At 53.4% G+C, this 21250-nt stretch overlaps 2 protein-coding genes across 3 annotated transcripts in view; both read right to left on the bottom strand.

Moving 5' to 3' along the window:
- Window positions 1–139: 139 nt before the first annotated feature.
- TUSC2 (tumor suppressor 2, mitochondrial calcium regulator) lies at window positions 140–12715 on the bottom strand. The gene is made up of 3 exons (XM_084633565.1): window positions 12456–12715; window positions 8447–8567; window positions 140–4598 (listed from the first exon to the last, which is right to left on the bottom strand). Exons 1-3 carry the CDS (start codon window positions 12599–12601, stop codon window positions 4533–4535), a joined length of 333 nt encoding a protein of 110 aa, XP_084489691.1. The 5' UTR covers window positions 12602–12715; the 3' UTR covers window positions 140–4532.
- Window positions 12716–16099: 3384 nt separating this feature from the next.
- RASSF1 (Ras association domain family member 1) overlaps window positions 16100–21250 on the bottom strand; it is a 28850-nt gene continuing 23699 nt past the window's right edge. For both annotated transcript variants that reach the window (XM_084633077.1, XM_084633078.1), the window contains 4 exons: window positions 20511–20615; window positions 19900–20194; window positions 19283–19398; window positions 16100–17654 (listed from right to left, as the gene is read on the bottom strand). In XM_084633077.1, coding sequence (XP_084489203.1) covers window positions 17508–17654; window positions 19283–19398; window positions 19900–20194; window positions 20511–20615 — 663 coding nt within the window. In that variant the 3' untranslated portion in view covers window positions 16100–17507. The remainder of the gene's footprint in view (window positions 17655–19282; window positions 19399–19899; window positions 20195–20510; window positions 20616–21250) is intronic.

Below are 21250 nucleotides of genomic sequence, written 5' to 3'. Positions count from 1 at the left end.
GCAGCGACATCTGTATGGGTAAAGCTTGCATGGCAAGTTCACACTATGTTAGCTCTAACATGTCCTGTCTGTCCATTACATACAGAGGCAGTAAGACCAATTACTAAATCACCCTCCAAAAATAAGACAGCCATTGAACTTTTGGGATCTACAAATAGTTTTATTGAAATTTAACAAAATTAGACAGATGCACTCAAAGGCAGAGGAAGGAGGACCAAAAATATTGTACATGTTTGAATTGGAAACTCCTATCCATTTGCTAGAGGAGCTGTAAGTGTAGTGTTGGTGGGTACAATTCTACACATCCACACTTGAAAGCACAAAGTCGCACAGAAAGAAGTAGTAAAAAAATTGAAAAGAAACCAAGTGTGGTTTTTTTTGCTTGCTCCAACAATATAGTGGACATAGATACTATTTACAATTACCTTCACATTTTAAATATCCCTTCAGCAGTTCCCAAGGGTCCTCATCCCGTCTGTGTAGGCTCAAGGGGACCAGCACTAGTAGGAAATAGGGTTGGGGGAGAGAAAGGCTGGGATTCTAGAATCCATGCAGATTGACTGCACAGCTTCAACCCCAGTGGGCTAACCAGCCTAGAAAAGAAGTGGGTCAGGAAGAGGGGTAGGAAGCCTGCTGCTTTAGAAGTAGGGTGGAATGAGCCCTTCCTTGGGGGAAGACTCTGACTGGATTGCTCAGGATGTATGAAGAGAGGGAGTTTCCCAACAGGCTGTCTCAGAGCATTTAAAGGACAGTGAAAATGGGTATAGGTTACCCATGGTGCTTTGCTGAGCAAAGGGTGCCCTGGTAACCTCTCCCTATTCAGAAGCAAGGCAGCCAGTAAAAGAACATGACAGGGCTAAGCTACTATGTTATGGCCAGATGTGAGACACAGACACTGTACTCTGCACACCGTGGTATGTCTGCACTGTAATTTGATACCACAGCTGGCCTGTGCCAGCTGACTCAGGCTCAAGGGCTATTTAATTGTGGTGTAGACTTTCAGACTCGGACCCCCAGACCTCACAGAGTTCTTGAGCCTGGACCTGAAAGTTAACACTACACTTAAACAGCCCCTTAATCCAAGCCCTGTGAGCCCAAGTCAGCGGACACAGGCCAGCCACAGGGTTTTAATTGCAGTGTAGACATACCCAGTGCCTTTCAGTCTTGGCTGGGTACCTCAAGAGTGTTACTCACTGTGCAGTGGGCAACCCATTCCCGTTCCCAAGTGCAGCAAGGGTTTGCCAAGGTGAAGATGTGCTATACAAACCCCCGTACAAAGGGGAAAGCATGGCTTCCTCTGTGAAAGCCATTCGACAAGCTCTGCCAGATGCACCGTCTCCCGGCCAGCCCTGCTTGCTGCTATGAAACACCATCTCCTTCCAGAGTCAAGCTTTTCATCCCTGCTGCTTGTGGTGTGCAGATGGTTTCTGGGAATCACAGAAGGGGGAGCTCAGCCTACTCAGAAGGACTAACTCCCCTTCCTGCTCCCTCTCTTTTATACGAGTGGGAAGCATCTTGCCTTTCCCTCCATACAGAGTCTTCCCCAAAAGACCTAGCTCACCATTCAGCTCACTGATTTCTGACCAACTCTTGGCATGCAGCTTGTTTAACTAACGGCCGGCTCCACCTGGCACAGCCCATGACACTACCCTAGACCAGATTGGCATTCAGAACACAGATCTAACCCTGCTGCCCCAAACCTGCCCAGGACAAGGATGAGGTGTCTGTTCCTGAATTTGCAAACACAGGTACCACACCCCACACCAAAGCACATGGGAGGTGATGCCCTACCAACCTTTGCTCCAGGGGAGCATGTGGGGGGAAATAAGATACTGGCGAGCAGTTCTCATTTCTACAGAAGCCACCTCCCCATGCACTCTCCTCCATACCAAACATCTTCTCATTTCCCCTGTGCTAGATTCCACCCACCACTCAGGACCTAACCAATACTGCTCTCCACTCAGGAGGAGGCCAGTGGTCTCCTGCAGTCTCTTGCCTCCATCAAGAGAAGCCAGAGGAGGGCTCCCAGCCCAAGTTGTCTCCTACACACACCCCACAAGCAGAAGCAAGAGGGTAGTTTTCAGAGCTAGGTCTCCCCGTATCAGAGCAGGGGTCCAGGGCTGAGTCAGCCTCACATAGCTTGATCCATTTCTTTGTTGGAGATGGTGTCCTCCAGCCCAGCTCAGCCACCAGAGATGTGCCTCTTTCAAGGAGATCTGCAAGCCTTGGTCTGAGATGAACCCAAGTCACCTGCTAGAGAATGGCTGATGCAAACAAGAGACACTTTAATAGGATTTTTTTTAAGAGCGACTTTTCCAAGTAGGTGGAAGAACAACACTGATCTAGAAGGAAATGCTCAGCATCACAGTGTAAAAGTGCTCTCTGCTGGAGCTATCAAAGCACTCTACCTGTGAAAACTAACTTCCATGCCGGGGGGGAAGGGGAGAAGAACCTTTGGTCCCTCAGTGCTGTAGTTTCACTCCAACCACTACAGAGAGCGATTGGGGAACAAGGCCGAGTCTGAGTGCGAGCATTGCTATTGCTAACTACCAGACCTCTATCAGAATGGCATACAGCCCCTAGAACTATTCTCAGGGGTGTGGAGAGGGATACAACCAATAGAGACACACGGATACTGCTACAACTTTGCAGCAGCAGCTTAAATTAAACATCGAGGTAGCAAATGTCTGAAGTGCTCAGAAAGTAAATTACATGCTCTGGAAGGGGAAACAAGATGTCTCTAATAAGCTGACTGCTGTGGGAGCCACATCTCGATCCAGTTTTAAAGTTTCACAGGAGTTCTTGGAGGGGTAGATAGTGGTAAGGATCCCTGACATCCTGCTTGAGCACAGTGACTCTGCCCATTCTCATGTAACCCGGAACCGAAAGACCATGACTTCTAGTGTTTGGGATGGGGGTAGTCTCACCCCAGCTCAGCAGCAACCAGCCAGCACTCAATCCTTCAAATGAGGAAGCAGGCATGAAGTGGCAGACGCACCAATGCACAGTTTCAGTACTGCCACCATGAGTCTAGCTGGAAGAGGGAGCTGCCCCAATAGCCACATGTTTCTTTATCAAGTTGGGTGGGGAAGAGAGAACCTTCCATTAAAGTGCATTGCATTCCCTCTTGTCCCCATAGGGAGAAAGAAAGAGAGGAATGGGTGCAGTGAAAGAACCCAGGCTTCATATCTCAGGGAGATTTCCAAGACAGGAGGGGGCTAACACCAATTGCTTTAGAGGGTAAAAGCTGACTCTTCATTCCTGCCTTGGCTCTATCACAGCTACACACAGCTGGGGCATGCTGGCGGCACCAGGGCACAACTGATCAACACATGAAAGTTACCCAGAACCACATTCTGAGAGGGACTGAGCCCCAAAATAAACGCTATGGCTAATACAAGAGTTCACACCTCGTACCCCACACTCCAACACACCAGATTCAGGAGAGGGAAGAACGCCACTCAACAGGAGCGCAGCCTGCTCCCGCCAAGGCAGATGCATGCTAATGGGTGGCAAACTAAGCCCTGCTGTGCGAATCCTAACTGCAAAGCTGTGTGGGTTAACATGGGCTGCCAGCCCAGTCATTCAGCTCTGAGGACTGCTGCTGCTTCCAGCAGCGTCCATTGATCTTGCTGCAAAGATCGGACTGTTTGCTCTGCTGGCACTGCACAGCGCCACCACTGGCCAATGGGATTTTCGGAGAGGTCTTAACACCAACAGCTGAGCTGGGGTATCTAGAGCCACTGGAAAGGCTTCTGGGGACGAGACAAACCATATCGCTAAGAAGTACAAAATAACGCTGAGCACAGGAGGGGGCTGTATAAAAGAGGAGACTGAGGTCTGATGCAATGAAATCTGGTCTTCTACCTTCCCGAGAAGCGCTACTCTGTTTCAGTGGGGTTCTCGAGATTAGCTCCACCTCAGACCGCCCCATTTACCCTCCATTCCCAGATCAACCTGGGGCGGCACTGCATAACCAACCCCCCACCCCCCACTCCCAAGGATAAACTACACCACTACTCTTTTATTCATCACCACTTTGTAGGGAAGGGGCATTAGGGGGCTGCCCCTAGCCCCACAGAGGTGAATTAACTGACCTCAACTCTACCTGGGGCAGGTACCTGAGAAGCAGCGATTTTGTTCGGCAAGAGATGCAGGATGGCTCTCCCTTTTAAACCTCAAACACAAGTGTCATGGGCAGTTCAGTGATCCATCCAAACATCTGATGGCAGCCGCGAGAAGGATTTCAATCTTCTGACTCAGTCGAGGGTATTGTTAAGCATGTTGCTAAACAAGGTCACATGTCTCATCTGACTTGTGAAGAGATTCCTAGCCAATTCTGCACCACCCCATCTCTTCCTCCTCCTCCAGGAAAGAGGAGCTCCAAAGTCAAGAGTGTGTGCCTCTGTGCTGGCAGTCCATTGTGGTTCAGGAACACAAGGCAGCCTTGTGTGGTTACATTAGGTATGGTAAGGCTGGGCAGGTTGGGTGCACTGACGGCACACAACAGCAGCTCACACTCCCCCCGCAGCTCAGACCTCGCAGATGATAACGGGGAAGTCCACATGAATGCGAGGGTGCTCCAGTTTCACTATACCCTGAAAAAAGAGCAAGGAGGGTAAAAAGGCAGGGGAGACACTGGTCAGAGCAGAGTCTTAAGATAAGGCCTGCAAACAAAGGTCCCATGCTCTGCAAGTCACAGCAGATGGAGACAGACAATAGAGCTTATGTCCCAGTCCAGTTCTTAATGGACAAGAGTTCATTAAACCATCACAACTGAGCTGTTGGTTGACACTCTGAGCACCAGGCAGGCAAAACAGACTGGATGTGCTGCTAGAAGTAGCCCCTAAAAGTCAGACTAAGGTGCTCAGTTCCTACGACACTGAGGAACGACAACAGCATGAGAATGGGGGGGGGGGGGGGAAAGCAGCTCAGCCTGTCGCTGTCCGCATTCCACCTGATCCATGACTAGAAGGTCATCAGCTTCCAGGGCTATTAGTCTGGCACCTTTAATTTAAAAGTCATTTAAAAGACTGGAAAAGAAAGGACTAAGTGACTGAACAGAAGAAAAGATCAAAGACCCTTGTGCACAAGCAAGCTTTCTGTCCAAGGAGTGATAGATACCGTGAATGTAACAAGCATGTGTGTCAACTAAAGCAGAACTCTAAGCCTTATGCATTTAATGTGCTTTGGTGTGAATATTCTTCCATTACAAACACATCAGAAAGCAAAGTAGCTTCAGGGTCGATAGGCAAAGGATGTGTGCGCTAATGGGTTTTATGCTCTGGTTTCACAGAGGGATCAGAACTAGTTTGAACCAGGGCAATCCCCACTAGACATACGAGAGGCTGGGAATGTGGTCTAGTGTTTAGACTATGGGAAGAGAAGTCACTTCACCCTTTATGCTTACATTTCTTCACCTGCAGTACGGTGACAATGCTTCTTTGAAATGAACTGGTTAGTTTGTGTTTGCAAGGCTTCTGGACGGCCAGAACTATAAGGTGCTAGCCAAGGACAAAGGCCTATTGCAAGGATGACAAAAACTGAGAAAGTTTTATTACATTTAATAAAAGATCTGTATTTTCTGGAGAACAACCACAGGTTTTGCAGGAGACTAACACAAAAAAAAGGAACTAGGGAATGTCTTGACCTGTGGCCTCCCAATTAATGGGCCTTGCTTGGTTCATGACAACGTGGACAAGTTTGTCACGTGGCAGCTGCTGCTAGAAAGCGGCACCAGCTCATATGGGTGCCTGGGTATAGCGTGAATGCAACAAATGTATTTTGCAAAATAAACAAGACCTTCATAACTACATACAAAAGCCTTGGAACAGATAAGAATTCCTGTGGCCACTACTAGAAAGTCATAGCTAGGCGGAGTTTATTTTTAGCGCTCATGAAAGGTGCCAGCCCAACAGTCCTGGAGAATGAGGTCCCCTGTCCATAAAACAAATAAAGCCTAGGTAGTGGTGGTAGAAACTGCATACTGTCTCTGTGTCTCACTCCACCGTCCAAATGGATCCCCTCAAGGAGCAAACGGGGAGCTTGCTTCCCACAGCCCATTCAGCCTCTCTCCTGAGAATGCCAATAATGGCGTCAATTAGTGGCAACTGTGCAATATGGACAGCTGCCCACTAGAAGCTGGACTGAGACCCTAGCCCCCCCACAAACTCATCTCATAGTAGCCACTGAACTGCTGTCAGATGGCGACAACACACCCATTTTCACTGACCTAGAGACAGTACTGCTGTGTTTGCATGAAGTCTGCTCTACCCTAACATCTGCTTCAGCACTTCTCAATTTTAAATCCCTGAAAACTAGTCAAATCATAACCAATACCCCACATTTAGAACCTCTGGTCCCCCGGTCCCTTCCTATATCTGATTCTTCCCCTCCACCCCCTTATTTATTCTTTTATTTGATTTTAGAACGGTTTGTTATATTGTTCCTTTTACAGTTTATAATAAAAGATAACTTCAAGGACTTGAGCGGAGGGTTTGAAAATGAAGGGGTTTTATATCAATGCTGAGTGTTGATACTGTAAATCACAGAACAGGGAGTCAATGTTCATTTTTAAGGTCAGACTGTTGGCTTCAGAAAGCAGGAACTTCCTGACACAAGTGTATCATGCTAATTGGCTTCCCTGACCTCACTCTGCTGGTTCACTAAGTCACAGTTTGGATTTTGTTCCAGACTGGCACCATCAAGTGGCTCCATGGGGCATACCAATGTCAGAGCTTCCTTGGTGTTTGCTGTCTGGAAACTAGTGTTTAAAATGGTCAAGTTACTTAGTATTTGTTTCTCTCACCCAGTCAGTGAGAGATAGGGGGTTGAGCCATGCACTTAATCATGCAGGATTTTCAGAACACCCCCATACGTAGGTGTCCTCTACTCAATCTTATTTCTGCTTCAGAACAAGGAGGCCTGGACACAAGGGTGGGGGTGGAATACCTACCCTTCCCTTCGGGAGCGTTGAGCAGAAAAAGAAATCTGGGCAAAAGGTTTCCATGTAATTTGAAAGCCATTGTCCCATAGGCATATCTAGTCAGGATTGTAGTGAGCTACCACTAGACTTCCAGGGGATGAGCCCTAGCACAAATCCCAGGTGCTCCATTGGTAAGAGATCACAAAGGAACCCGGGCGTCCTGCATAGCACGTTAATACATTACCGGTCGAGTCCCCACAAGGGTCGCTTTTGTTTCTGAGCGTGTTACCTGAGATATCAGGTTCTTGTGGATCCTTTTAAGTTTGGCGCACTGTGACGTTTCACTCCATATTCTTTATGAAAATATGCTTATGATATGATTGACATAACAGATGCACTTTATGTAAGATGGGTCTTGTAAGATCTCTTTGGAAAGGTTAAAATTTACTTAATGTGATTATCCAATTTGAAAGCCTACATCATTTCTGTATCTGAAGTTAGGAATATTGACAATGTATCTGTATTTCAACTACGCTACTTTGGGTGACGCCCTCTGCTAACACTTCAGGTACAACAATGGAAAAGCCAGACTGGGCTGATGACCCATCAGCAAGGAAAATGGACTGTGAAAAGGCTTGGCCTTCCTGAGGATGCTCCATATTGCCACTGACTCATGGACTCTGTGATACTACACAGTCAGGTGGTCTTGTCACCTGATACTAAACATTACCTGGGACTTCTTTTAATATTCCACTGGAAGGAAAGGGGGGGGGGGTCAAGTTTGGGAAACAAAGAATTCACGCCTTATGTAAACCCTATTTAAGGGTGGAGAGAAAGGAAAATGGGACTCCTCTCCATGGCCTGTCTGCCCAAGAAGACTGCTAAAGCCACCTGAAGGGAAGGAGTCCAGACTTAGAAAGGGGTCCAGTCTGAAGAGAAATATAACTGGAACTCTGAACCACAGAAACTTTGCAACCTGCCTAAAACAACATTTAGGGTAAGAAATTGCATTTTGTAACCTGTTTCTTAAGTATATTGAGCCCAGATTGCGTATTTTGTTTTATTTGGTCAGTAATCTGCTTTGTTCTGTCTGTTATCTCTTACATTCACTTAAAATTCACCTTTTGTAGTTAAACTTATTTCTTGTTTATAATATAACCCACTTTATGTAATTTCTAACTGGAGGGGGGGGCAAGAAGTTGTGCATATCTCCCTCCACATTGAGGGAGGGGGAGCATTTCATAAAACCTTTAGTGCCCACTCCCTTTAAAGGGTACAAACCCAGAGTGTTGGGGTACGCCTCTAAGGCTAAATCTTTCCAGAGGAGATCTCTGTCTCTCTGTGCAGCTGGGTGTGGCCCTGCCTGTGTGCTTGATTGGAAGAGGCCTGTGAGCAAGGCCAGGTAAAGGGAACCCAGGCTGGCAGAATAGGCTGATTCAGTGGCATCCCAGCACATCAGTTGACACTTCAAAGGGCCCAAACCTGTCACAGTAGGGTCACTTTTGTTTCTGAGCACGTTACCTGAGGTATCAGGTTCTTGTGGATCCTTTTCAGTTTGGCGCGCTTCCTCCCATTCTTGGTGACAATTGTCTCCTCATAGAATTCATGGGCGAGATCCCCATCCTCATCATAATACATGGAGCTGCAGAGGAATGAGGAGAGGAGCACATAAGAGACTGGGAGGACTGGCCATCAATGATCCCTACCCAAACATTTTGGGAAGAGGGCAGCAGCGGGCTGGCAGACATCAGCTGTTTTGGACATTACACATTGGAGAGGGCTGGGCACCATGGGACTGGAAAATGCGATATGGAACCTGTCAGCTTGGGTCAGCAGCCAAGAGTCATTTCCATCTGACAGCTGTTCAGCAGCTGTGAAACAAGGAGTTGGCCTCAGTGCAGTATCTAGCAGGACAGAAATCTGCATCATAAAGCCACTCAGCAACTGGCATTAAATACATACAGTACTCAGATTTCAATGGAAGTGTCAGCAGCTGCTGTGTAGGCAGATCAGCCCACCCCGAGGTTGCACAGTCAGGCTCAGTGGAGTGGTAAGGGACTAAATGGACCATGAAGATTGCAGTCCCTCCATCACAAGGGCCTGGCCAAACCAGGGCTGAGATGGGAGAGAGAAGAAGATGGAGCTACTGCTCCCATTCTGTATACAGAGATAAGGTTTGCTATCAACTCACACAGCCGGAAAGTTGGTTTTGTACAGAAGCAATTATAAGCAGTTAAACACAGACCAATGGAGCCATGGTAAATCAGTACCAAGCACGCTTCCCAGCTCTGATTCCATGCCCACACTGGCGGATCTGTAGCACTCAAGGGTACAACAGCCACCAGAACAGTTTCACTCTTGGACAAACAAGCTCAAGTTGTTGCCAAGCTAGACAGCTATTCAGCACAAAGGGTACAAGGCCATTTTTAACTACAAGATCAAGTCTTACGTTCACTGCTCAAACACACCTAGTTTTAAGTTAAAAGAGAGCACACTTGGATCAGGCATGGAATAGGAACCATGAACTAAGCTCACTAAATGGGGACCCTGCAGTTCAAGAGCACTCTCTCCTACCCCAAGAGAGACTGCTGCAGTTAAAGGGGAAAATAAGTCATTAGATGACTTCAGGATTTCTTGTGGCAAGAGGGGAATTCAGTCTGATCTATTCAGTGCCTGGCTTATCTGCTAGCAATGGAGCTAATCAAGGCTCACAGATGGTGGGTTTTGTAATGTCAACACTTCTTCACTAGGATCCAAAGTGAGATGACAGTTTATTTCACAGGAATCAAAATCATCAGGTGATAACCAACTTGGGTCACTACTAACGGATCTATATCAGAACCCGTGACCTGGTGGTAAAAGGCCCCAGAATCAACTCGGCTATTAACTTCCCCCTTGTCCCAGTTTATGATATGTTTGAACACCCAGTTCCCTTTCTCTATGGGACTGAACCAATTTTACCACATAGCACTAAGACTGCACTAACGTAAACACCACAGCTCCATGCACACACAGATACTGAGTGTACCAAGATTTGTACAGCTGACTCACATGTGCCTGAAGTCCTCCAATGACACAAACGACAGCTACAGCACTGACATTCCCCTTGCTACACCATCCAAAGCTACCCTATCCTTGAAATGAACATAAGATACAAAAGCAATATACTGGTACCTCTAAAGAAGCCACACAATTCTTCAAAACAGTGGTGGGATGAGAGAGTAGCACAGCTTCCTTTCTGGACAGAAGCCACATATAAACAAAAAATAAAGGCCCAACTGCAGCGTTTTGGATTGCTGTTGAATTTCCCTGTTTCCACACATTGCAAATCCTGCACCTCCGGACTGGCTTGTAGGCATAAAGAAAGACACACAAGCTACCGATTTAGGCTAGACTAAAGAGGAGTATTGAGACTATGCCAATTCGCAGATAAACATCAGTTATTACACCTTCCTTTATATCCAAGGAAGAGGGGAAGAATTTCAGCTAACCACAGGCAACAGTTTGCCAGGTATGCCATTTGATTCAGGTGCACCTGATGACTCTCCTGTCAAGAAAGGAGGTACACCAGTATGCCAACAGCTAATTAGGAGGAAATGAACCCAAAGCAAAAGTCAAGGATTTTGGCACAATATTAATCACATAATTTAAGAACTGGCAAAGAAACAACTTTGTGGTGCACATAGCTCTGACGGAGGCAATCCATTTCAACCCAGTCACTAAGATAAAGGCTTTAGTTGCAGCTCTACATTTACTTCCCGCTCAGCTAACAGTCTGCTAGCTCCCAGATAGGACTCTGCCCCTGCCAGATTTTGTCCACAGAAGAATACAAAGATCAGGCAGGTACAGTCTGCTTCCAAGTTCTTGACAAAAGACTTGAGGCTTTTCCAGAGGTGAAAAGCCTCAAACAGCTACTGATGGGAAATAACTCCAGACACAGTGATCAGTAAAAAGCACTAACAGGAGCCTCAATCTAAACAGGTGATAGGGCTTGCCCTGCTCCAATGCACAAAGCTTAGTTGGCAGGCAATCAGCAAGATCCCATGTCTTTGCCTCACTAGGTACAGTCTGTGCTTCTCACTGAAGGAGTAGCTGCTACTGAACACCACTGACTTTGCACATCTAAGTGACTGTACCCTGGTACCTCTACAATTGGGGGGCTATTCCTCACCCCAACTGTGACACCTCATAAGGCAGGAAGCACAGCTCTTCTTGGGCCCCTCATTGTGACCTTGACACAGCTGGGTCACTGGACTCAGTCATTCATTCTTCCTCCCCAAAGGTAAAGTCCCCATCTCCTTGGCCCGACAGTTCTATCTCCTTAAAAAACACATATGAATAAGAGCTGCAATTAGATGCACTATCTATTTTTAAATAAAAAGGAGACAAATCAAAAGAAATTATATACTCTTATCTGTGCACAGATGCCACAGAGGGGAGCTACGTTACCATGCATTGGGAAACATAAGTTCCAAAGCTTAGTGTGAGAAACTATATTCAGAGCCTTTTGTTTTGCCCCTCCCCATTCTTGCCAAGAGCCCTGGGAAGAGTAACATTTCTGTCTTCCCAGAGCTCAGCACCCTCACCCTTTATAGTGAATGTCCCTTATAGGCAAATCCATCCTCCTCCCAGCCTACTACACAGGGCTTCAGGGTGCAAACTGTACCCTCTAATCACTAAAAAAATGATTCTGTATCCAAACTGTACCCTCTAATCACTAAAAAAAGTGTCAGGTTTCAGAGTAGCAGCCGTGTTAGTCTGTATTCGCAAAAAGAAAAGGAGGACAGGTGCCACAAGTCCTCCTTTTCTTTTTAAAAAAAGTGTGTAACTTTAACTGAGACTCTGCAGTCAACCCTAGAGGGGCACCACAGAGAATATTCCATGGATAGGAACATATGGACCAGCGGTACTTGCAAGTGCCAGGTGTCACTGGGCACTATAAGGCTCCAGCTAAGGCTGCTCAGGGGCACAATGGTGCCCATCTAGGCCTCAGATTTTCCAGGATGTGACAGTTTATTCAGATGTCACAGCTCTTTGGTGCAGACCCCAGGATCCAACATGCCCACCAGGACACCGCAAGGGCCACTTTACAGTAGAAGAAACTCATCTGAATGTGGCCTGGAAGTGAGAAAGGCATCATGCAGGGGGCCAGAAGATCCTGCCTCTTTGCCAGACTGCGCTATCCTATAGCGAACGAGATGTGCAGCCCCCAGCCACCGCCTACCCCAGAGCAACTCGCTCCCTCCAATTCTGACACCTTCCTGCCCCATGGGAACCTGCTGGCTGCCACCTGCTGCACGGGAGCCCAAACCATTACACCCCCAACTCCCACAGCAACACACCCCAGGGAAACGAGACCCCCCCATCCCATGGGAGACCACCCCATAGCAACCCACTCCCTGCCCCATGGAAAGAGGTCCCCCTGCTTATGGGAGCCCATTCCAACAGCCAACCCCCCAACCAATGGGAGCCAGCCCCATAGCAACCCACCCCCTGCCCTATGGAAACCAGGCGCCCGCCCCGCCCTTACCCGCGGCGGGTGAAGACGAAGGGGGTGGCGCTACGGCAGCCGCGCGCCCGGGCAAGGGCCTGCTCCCCGCCGGGGCCAGCGGCGCCACCCGGCCCGGGGGAGGCGAAGGGCCAGAGGCCGCGGGCCTTGGAGCCGCTGGCACCCATACTCAGGGCGGGAGCATGGCCCCGGCAGGCAGGAGCCACCCGGCGCCTTCGCGGAGCCCAGCAACGGAGAGACCCCACCCCGATCCGCCCTACGACACTTCCGGCCGCGCGGGGCGCCCGCCTCACGTGATCGGGGGGGGGCGGGCGGGGAGAGTGCGAGGAGCAGCGCTACAATGTGAGACTCCTCCCCCTCACGTGACGCGGTGGGTTGGGGTCGGAGTTAATAGGCTCGAGTCCCGGTTCTCGGCCCCGCCTCCTTCCGGCATACACAGCTCCCACCTGCCCTCCCGCAGCCTCCACCCCGCCCGCTTCACGTACAGCCCCCACCCGCTCCCGCCGCCTCCACCCCGCCCTCTTCACAGACAGCTCCCACCCCCCTTCCTCTGCCCCCACCCCCCCTTCACACACAGCCGCCGTCCCGCTCCCGCTGCCCCCACCCCCCCTCACACACAGCCCCCACCCCCCTCCCGCCGCCTCCACCCCGCCCTCTTCACAGACAGCCCCCACCCCCTCCCGCTGCCCCCACCCCGCCCGCTTCACTCACAGCCCCCGTCCCCCTCCCGCAGCCTCCACCCCGCCCCCTTCAGACACAGCCCCCACCACCTTCCTCTGCCTCCACCCCTCCCCCTTCAGACACAGCCCCGTCCCCCTCCCGCAGCCCCCACCCCGCCCGCTTCACGTACAGCCCCCACCCGCTCCCGCTGCCCCCACCCCGCGCTCTTCACACACAGCCCCTGCCCACCTCTCGCTGCCCCCACTCCCTCCCGCTGCTCCCACCCTGCCCCTTCACACACAGCTCCCACCCCCCTTCTGCAGCCTTCACTCTGCTCCCTTCACACACAGCCCCCGCTGCCCCCACCCCGCCCCGCCCCCTTCACACACAGCCCCCCTCCCCCTCCCGCTCCCTCCACCCCGCCCCCTTCACTCACAGCCCCCACCCCCTCCTGCTGCCCCCACCCCGCCCCCTTCACGCACAGCCCCAGTCCCCCTCCCTCTGCCCTCACCCCGCCCCCTTCACTCACAGCCCCCACCCCTCTCCCACAGCCTCCACCCCGCCCCCTTCACACACAGTCCCATCCCCCTCCCGCTGCCCTCACCCCGCCCCCTTCACTCACAGCCCCCATCCCCATTCCCCTCCCGCTGCCCCCACCCCTTCTGTCTGCCCCCACCCCGCCCGCTTCACTCACAGCCCCTGTCCCCCTCCTGCTGCCCCCACCCCGCCCCTTCACGCACAGCCCCCAGCCCCCTCCCGCTGCCCCCACCCTGCCCCCTTCACACACAGCCCCCGTCCCCCTCCCGCAGCCTCCACCCCGCCCCTTCACACACAGCCTCCGGCCCCCTCCCGCTGCCTCCACCCCGCCCCGGGTCACACACAACCCCACACACACACACAGTCTCTGTCCTCCTGCACCTCCTTGGTGCACGCAGTTCCTGCTCTTCCTCCACTGCCCCTGTTTCCCCCACTCCCAAGCACACACAGCCTCTTCCCCTCCCCCGGCACATGCTCCCCAGGGCAAGGCCTGACTGGGTGCAGGGGTGCTAGGGGAGGGTTGGGCTGGGAGGGGGGGAGTGTAGAGCGTTCAGTGGCAGGGCACATCTGCCTCCTAGCATGACTCATCGGCACCTGCCACCAGGCTGGCACCTGGGCTTCCCAGCCCAGTGGGGCTTTGTCCCTGGCGGGTGAGCTTTCCCAGCTATGGTGAGTGCTGGGGAGAGCAGGAGGGCATCTCCCCTGCTCTGGTACCTGTACCCCTTATGGTGCCTTTCAGACACACAGCCAGGGCCTGCTAGAAGCCCTCACCTCCAGGCCTTATGTTTAGTCTCTTGTTCTCCCAGGGCCAGAATCTAGGATGGGCAGGCAGAGCAGGAGTCAGGGCGGGGAAGCAGCTCTGTGGCACTGGCATGTTGGTGCCTGGGTTTCTCCTCCATTCTGCTCCAGCAGCAAATCTAGCTGGCTGGTAGCATGTGTCCGAAAGATTCCTCCACCCACTGGCACTGCCTGTCTTGTGGCCAACAGCGCCGAGGCCTTCCATGCCGTGCTCAGGAATCCAGCCTGGGCTGGCAGCAGGGTGGAACCCACCCAGCCCTCCACAGCTACATGGGCTCTGCAGGCCCGACAGGGACAGGGGGCTTGTCCCCAGGCTGAGCAGCCGGTGCAGGGAGTAGAATGGGTTTAGGATAAGGGTTGAAGTAGGGAACTCCTTCCCAGGAGGCAGATTACACAGCCCCTGCTCTCTCCTGACTATGGCTAATGTCAATCCACAGCACACTGTCTATTACTGTTATCAAACCGCCGGGAAAAGTTCATCCCATTGACCCTCCTGCCCCAGCCTTGCTCGGCCGATTGCAACGAGTCCTCCTCAGACATCCTGTAGATCAGTACCCCAAACATTGCTATGCCCGTGTGAGATGTACGGTACAGAGGGGAAGGTACTGAAGGTGAAGGTCACGGAGGGAAAAGGCTGCATGGGACAATGTTCTGGCAAATTCCCAGCCACAAGAATTCAATTCCACCTCCCTAATTCCTCCCTGTGGGTACTCGCATCAGCCTCACTTCCTGGTCTACACTGGTGCATATCACTGCCATGGGTAGCTGGAAACAGCTGCCATGCTTCACCCCAGAGGGACAGGAGAAATGATCCTTGAATTTCTAAAGGGGTCTGGGCTTATGCAGGGTGAGTGGCACCATACTACTGTAATTTGTTATATGGTTGCCCATTCTTCCTGAGGCTGGGTCCCCAGGAGATGGGGGGGAGGGGGGAGACTGCTGCTCTCTATTTGCATGCATGTGGGGGGGGGGGGGCTGCACAGGTTGCATGGTGCATAACTCATGGTGTGAGACAACAGCCTGAATCCTTATAGGTTGCCCCATTGCTTACCAACACAATTTGGGCTACTGTAGTGGGCTAGCCAACTCATGACTCCGCAAACCTCAGTGACTGTGAATCCAGTGTTACCAAACACGCACCCCTCAGAGAATGGCAGCCTTCTGCAATGGCCATTAGCTTGCAAGGGAGCACTATACAAGGGAGTCTACCCTCCCTGTCACCATCACCATTCCCCTCCCGAGAGAGGAGGGGAGCATTGCCTGGACTGGGACACAAATAACAGACCAACAGGTCCTCAGGTCACATCAGCACTGATCACAGGTCCATGTGGAAGATGTAGGCAGAGCTATGAATGGCAGCAAGTGGAAGTTGCATGGGAAGCAGGAGGTCAAGATGGACATGGCGAGGGGCAGGGGCAGTTTGCCCCCTGTGGTTCAATGGCCCCTCCCCCTTTGCCTCCCTATCCAGGGTGGCTCAGGCGTCCCCACTGTTGCACCTCTAGGAGGCTTTGCCTGTTCCTCTGGCTGTGGCAAAGCCTGGTGGGAGGCCACCGGGGTGCGGGTGGGGAATAGGTTCAGGAGCTTTGGGGTCTATCACTGATGCTGGGCAGACAGGTTGTCATTCTGCACCCAAAACTGGCTCCAAAGAAACAAAACAGTCTTGCCCTGAATTGTTTATTGATCCACACAGAGCCAGCACCACGCACAGGCCGAGCCTCCGGGGAAGCGCAGCCCCCACGGAAGCTCGGGACATTCAACAGAGTCGAGTTCAAAAACATTTACTGAAAAACTCAAATCCCAAAGCGAGGCCCCGCTGCAAAGAGGGGGGCCTCTTGGTGCATTCGCACAGCCTTGGGTCCCAGGCACTCATGGGGAGTGGCTCGGCTGCTTCACTCCAGCCTTGCAGCCCTGCACTAGTGCCCCAGCTCCCTGGGCACAGGGGGTCTGCCGCTCCTCAGGGAAGGGTTGGCAGTGCCTAGCAGGGCCTGTCCAAGGCTAGGGCTGCCATCCCTCGCCCTCCAGTGCTATCTACTTGCCATTGCTATTGGCCCAAGCTCCCACCAGGATGCACCGAGCTTGCTGGGGGCAAGTTGTGGGGTGCCATCCCTCCATTCACGTGAGGGACCTAGCACGCAACAGCGCCCATGGCCTCTTCTCCAGGATACCTACGGGGGCAGACCCTTCCCTGGCACCAGCTCCGTTGAGGCTACACCTGGGGACGGGGTTGCCCCATGTGGTCCCCGAGCTCCTTCTCCTGGCCTTCCTTTGGATGCTGCCCTCTACCGAGGCCACCTTTGGTAACAGGATCCTGGAAAGACCAACACAGGGTCTTGAGGGCTGCATTGGTCCCTGGAGCAATTCCCCGAGGCTTGCCCCACAGACGGCCCTGAGCGTGGCTGAATTGAGAGAGTCTTCAGCCCTGCCAGCACAGCACCCTGTGGCTGCACCTGTCCAGGGACCTAGGGTCTGGCCACATCAGGAGGTCTTGGCTGTCCTGCTTAACGACAGGGCAGGGCTGAACAGATCCAGGGCCCTCCCATTCTCAGAGTCCACTGCTACCTCCCCCTCCCCAAGGAGTGGGGAACAGGGTTCAGGGGCTGCCAATAAGGTCCACATTGAGCCTCCATCTATACCCCAGACACGGCTAGGCCCAGCGGAGCCCAAGGCCCTGGCAGGAGGATGAACCTGGACCAGCTGTACCGCCCCACCTCTCCCCAAGGCACAGCCGGAAGCAGCCATCCTGGCAGTGACCCAGCAGCCCCACATATACGCACACATGATGGGGGGGGGCAGTTCAGTGCCCCCCACCCGGGGGAAATGTCCCCATGCACACAGTCCCTCCATCGCTCACATTCGCGCCTCACACGGCATTGGGGGCCCCCGCGGGGGAGCCACCCACCTCCCATTCCTCTGCCGCCCCCTCCCACACTCCCCCCCACCTCCCTGCACCCACGCAGGGGAGCTCCCGACCCACAAGCATAGTCCCGGAGCGGATCCGTCCATGTCCACCTGGCCTCGCCGCCTCTTCTCCTAGCCACCTGGTGTCGGTTGGAGTGTCAGGTCCGGGACGGGGGCGGCTCAGCCCGGGGTGCGGGTAGTCAGTGCCTCCTGCATCTTCTGGCGGCAGCGGGCGTACTTCTGCAAGATCTGGCGGATGTGCTCCTCCTCCTCACGCTGCAGGATGCGCAGGAAGTTGTGCAGCTCAGGCATGCTGAAGGCGTCCCACTGCAGGGCGAGAGGGCAGAGGGCCTGTCATTCTGGGAGCCTGCGCCACGGTGTGCAGCATCACCTAGGTAGTGGATAAGGGCTGCGGGGCATTAGCAGAGCTCTCAGGGGATTATGGGGTTGGAACCCAAGGCTGGACTAGCGTGCGGTGGCGGGAGGCAGGGGAAAGCTGTGGGTGAGGATGGAGGGGCATCAACTGAGCTGTGTGGGGTCCATAACAGAAATGGCAGGGTGGCTGCAGGTTAGGACTGATGGGCATTGGCAGGCGGAGAAAAAGAGGGAGCCCAGGGCTGCAATAACAGAGTGGCTACGGCAGTACTGTGTGGGGGCCACGACTGGAACAGCAGGGGGCTCCGGTCCAGTATCCTTCAACTACACTGCCCCATGCTGACCAAACCTTACACGAACCAGTAGTGATCTCAAATTCCCTCCCAATGGAAGCGGGGGGTGGGGGTGAGGTTCTCATGCTGGGGCAGTGCCCTGCACCTCACTGTGCACATCTCATGCTCTCAGGCATAGCCTTCTGTTTCTACCTCTCCCATGCCCACGTCCCAAATGGGGCCTTGCTGAACTCCCCTATTTACTCCCATTGTTCCCCTTATCCTCTGGAACGGACGATTTTAGGACATTGTAGCATGAACTGACTGTCAGGGAACACCTGTCTGTATGTGGATCCCCCAAGATTTAGCAGGGTTGTGTCTGTCTCTGCCAGGCCAGAGACAATGGGGACTAATCAGCATACAACAATCAATCGTCCATTCAAAGTAAAATGCTTTGGGACAAGGGGATTGCTCCAGCTGGGAAAAGACACTTCCTGCCCCTGTCTGAAGGGAGGGGGGTTTGGAAAGTTATCAGGAGGAGAATAAAGGAGCTCACCAGGAGGAAAGGTCCAGGAGTGAGCTATTTTTGCAGCAGATGAAGAAGAGGGAGGCTGTGGCAGGGACGTGCCCGCCTACCGGAACAAAAATGTTCCCCAAGGGAAGGGTGAGCTAGCGAGGGACATCACGTTTAGGGTGTTTGATTGTTTGGTACGGTCTAATCTCCTGCGCGTCACATCAACAATATAAAGAGCATCAAGTTGAAAGACTGTACAAAGCGTGTGTGCCTGTGTGCACAGCTGCCCAACTATTCTGTGCCCCCGAGACAGTTAAATTGGAACTGGCGTCACCCCTTTCGGGAGGAGTTCTGGGGGCGGGGTTTGTTCACGCACTGGGGAGTGTGAAGGGTCAGTGCTGCGCCCCGAAGGGCAGGCAGCTGGACAGCGGGTTCCAGCACTTGAAGCAGGGTGGCCAGATGCGAGGTCTGTGCCCTGAGTGTGCCTAGGGATCCTGAGACCAGGGCAGTGGCTCCATTCAGGCTCCAGGAGCTTGAAGCACCCTGGGGATGCGGATGACAGAGACTCCCCTCGCAGCAACCCTGGTGGGTGGCCAGGAAGGGGCGCTTACAAGAATCCCTGACACCCCTCTGCACTCAATTCCCCCTTTCCAGCCGGCTAGCCCTGCCATCAGGACCAGTCAGTGAGGCAGCCAGCAGAGGGCAGTGCTATAACACCCTTCCCACAAACCCATAGGCTTCCCAGAGGGACTCAGGCTCCCCCTCAAGACATATCAGGCCATTCCCAGACTCACATTGACCTCTCCGGTCTCGTTCTCCTTCAGAACGAAGCTGAGGACCTTCTCGTTGGGGCCAGCCAGCAGCCGGAGATGCAGGGGCTGCTCCTCATCTGAGAGCTTCCGCAGGTACACTGCAATGACAGACGGGCCACGCAGCTCAGTACAGTGGAGCAGACAGCTCCAGCTACTCCAGCCCCAGCCTCTCCCAGCAGGGGTGCTGGGGGAGTGGAGCAGGAGTACTGGCTGTGGGGGTGCGGGGGCTCCCAGCCACTCCAGCCTTGGTCTCTCCCAGCAGGGGGCACTGTGGGGAGCAGGGCACAAGCTCTGGCCATGGGGGGAGCTCCTAACTATGCCAATCCCAGCCTCTCCCAGCAGGGGGCGCTGTGGGAAGCAGGGCAGGACTGCTGGCTATGTGGGGAGCTCCCAGCTATTTCAGTCCCAGCCTCTCCCAGCAGGGGGCACTGTGAGGAAGTGGGGCAGCCACTGTGGCAGGGTAAAATTTAAGCCCTGGCTAGTCAGTGTAATCTGCAAACTGGGAATAGCTCTGGCTGGTTTTAAAGCCGGTTGAGATGGGGACTGCGGGGTGGACGTGTGGAGAGACTGAGCCCAGGGGAGGAGAGGAGGCCAGGTACCTTGGTCGTCCTTCTCAGCTCGCTCGAAGAGGGCGAACTTGCGGGGGTTGTCTACCACCATAAACTTCTTGAGCAGGGCCTCAATGACCTCGCTGGCGCGGGTGCGGGAGATGATGTGCAGGTGCTTGACTGTGTCCTTGGGCAGGTAGAAGGACGTGCGGCGCGTCACCACCTGGGAGCGCGGCGCCTTATTGGCATTCTGAATGGAGGGCGCCTTCTTGCTGGCTGGCACCGAGACCGGCCGAATCAGCTTCAGCTGCACCTTGATGAAGCCAGTGTAGGAGCCGTCTTTGTTCTGGGAGGAGGGAGAACCAGAGAGAGAATGAGCTGGGCAGAGCCGGGGAACGGGGCAGGAAAATGGAGCAGCGAACATGAAATGGGCCCTGGGTGCAGCCCCTGAGAGCAGGGAACACCCAGAATGGGATCCCTGTGCCCCCTGTAATGGGCTCTGGATGCAGCCCCTGGGAGCAGGGAAGGCCAGGACATGGAGCCATGACCCCCCTGGAATGGATTCTGAGCACTGTCCCTTTTTGAGAGTTCAAATCTGAAGCTGTGAGCTCCTTGCCCTGCCCCATCCCCTGAGCGCAGACCCTCCACACTCCTGGCCTCACCAAGCTCATGAAGAGGTTGCTGTTGATCTGGCTGTTGTATTCCTTTATCTTCTGCTCGATCTCGGCTTGGGTCAGAACTGGCTTCTCCCAGTCAATCTGCTCGTCCTGCAGGAGAGAGAAGGGTGGGGTCAGTCCACCTCCCTGGTCAGCAGGGGTTCCCATTCAGCTCCTGTCCCCACAGCTACCCTCTGCCTTCTGCATCTCAGCCCGGCCACAACCCAGGCCCTCTCGGTGACATGGCGATTGGCACAGCACCCACAATGCCCTGCTGCAGGAGTTAGGACTGCTATGCTTCCCCCACCCTGAGAACTTCCTGCTGCCTGGTCTCCAATAGCCCTGGGCATGGGTGCTCTGGATCCTGTGCACGCTGCCCCCACCCGGCACCCTCCACCCTGCCCTGGCAAGTTCACCTCTAGGAAGAAGAGGCTCCCTGACCTGGTCCAGCTCAGGAAGCCAGCAGCACCAGCACCAAGAAGCACCATGACAGGGTCCGTGCCCCATTTCCTGTGGGTCTGTCCCTGATGTGGTGCACATCAGGAGTGACTCTGATGTAGCCAGGGGGTCACAGTGAAGCAAGAGAGGGGGACAGGTGCTGTGTGTGACACGGATGGCTGGATTTCAGTCCAGGGGGACGTCCTGTTGGTTTGGCCTGTGTGAGCCAGACAGGCTGGAGCGGGGGGGGGGGGGGGGGACAGAGGAGTTCCCTGCCCCATGGGAGAGGTAGATACCAAGTCTGCTTT

Source organism: Lepidochelys olivacea, assembly GCF_965140295.1.
Source record: "Lepidochelys olivacea isolate rLepOli2 genome assembly, chromosome: 7".
In the NCBI taxonomy this organism is placed as follows: Eukaryota; Metazoa; Chordata; order Testudines; family Cheloniidae; genus Lepidochelys; species Lepidochelys olivacea.
This window is presented reverse-complemented; position numbering and strand designations above follow the sequence as displayed.

What these genes read in the sequence shown, in the direction of transcription:
- TUSC2 (XM_084633565.1), bottom strand. Translation starts at nt 12,601, where the DNA reads ATGGGTGCCAGCGGCTCCAAGGCCCGCGGCCTCTGGCCCTTCGCCTCC. An exon ending in TTCGTCTTCACCCGCCGCGG is followed by an intron (nt 8,568 to 12,455) that starts GTAAGGGCGGGG and finishes ATTCCTCTGCAG; the next exon opens with CTCCATGTATTATGATGAGG. An exon ending in ACAAGAACCTGATACCTCAG is followed by an intron (nt 4,599 to 8,446) that starts GTAACGTGCTCA and finishes CTCTTTTTTCAG; the next exon opens with GGTATAGTGAAACTGGAGCA.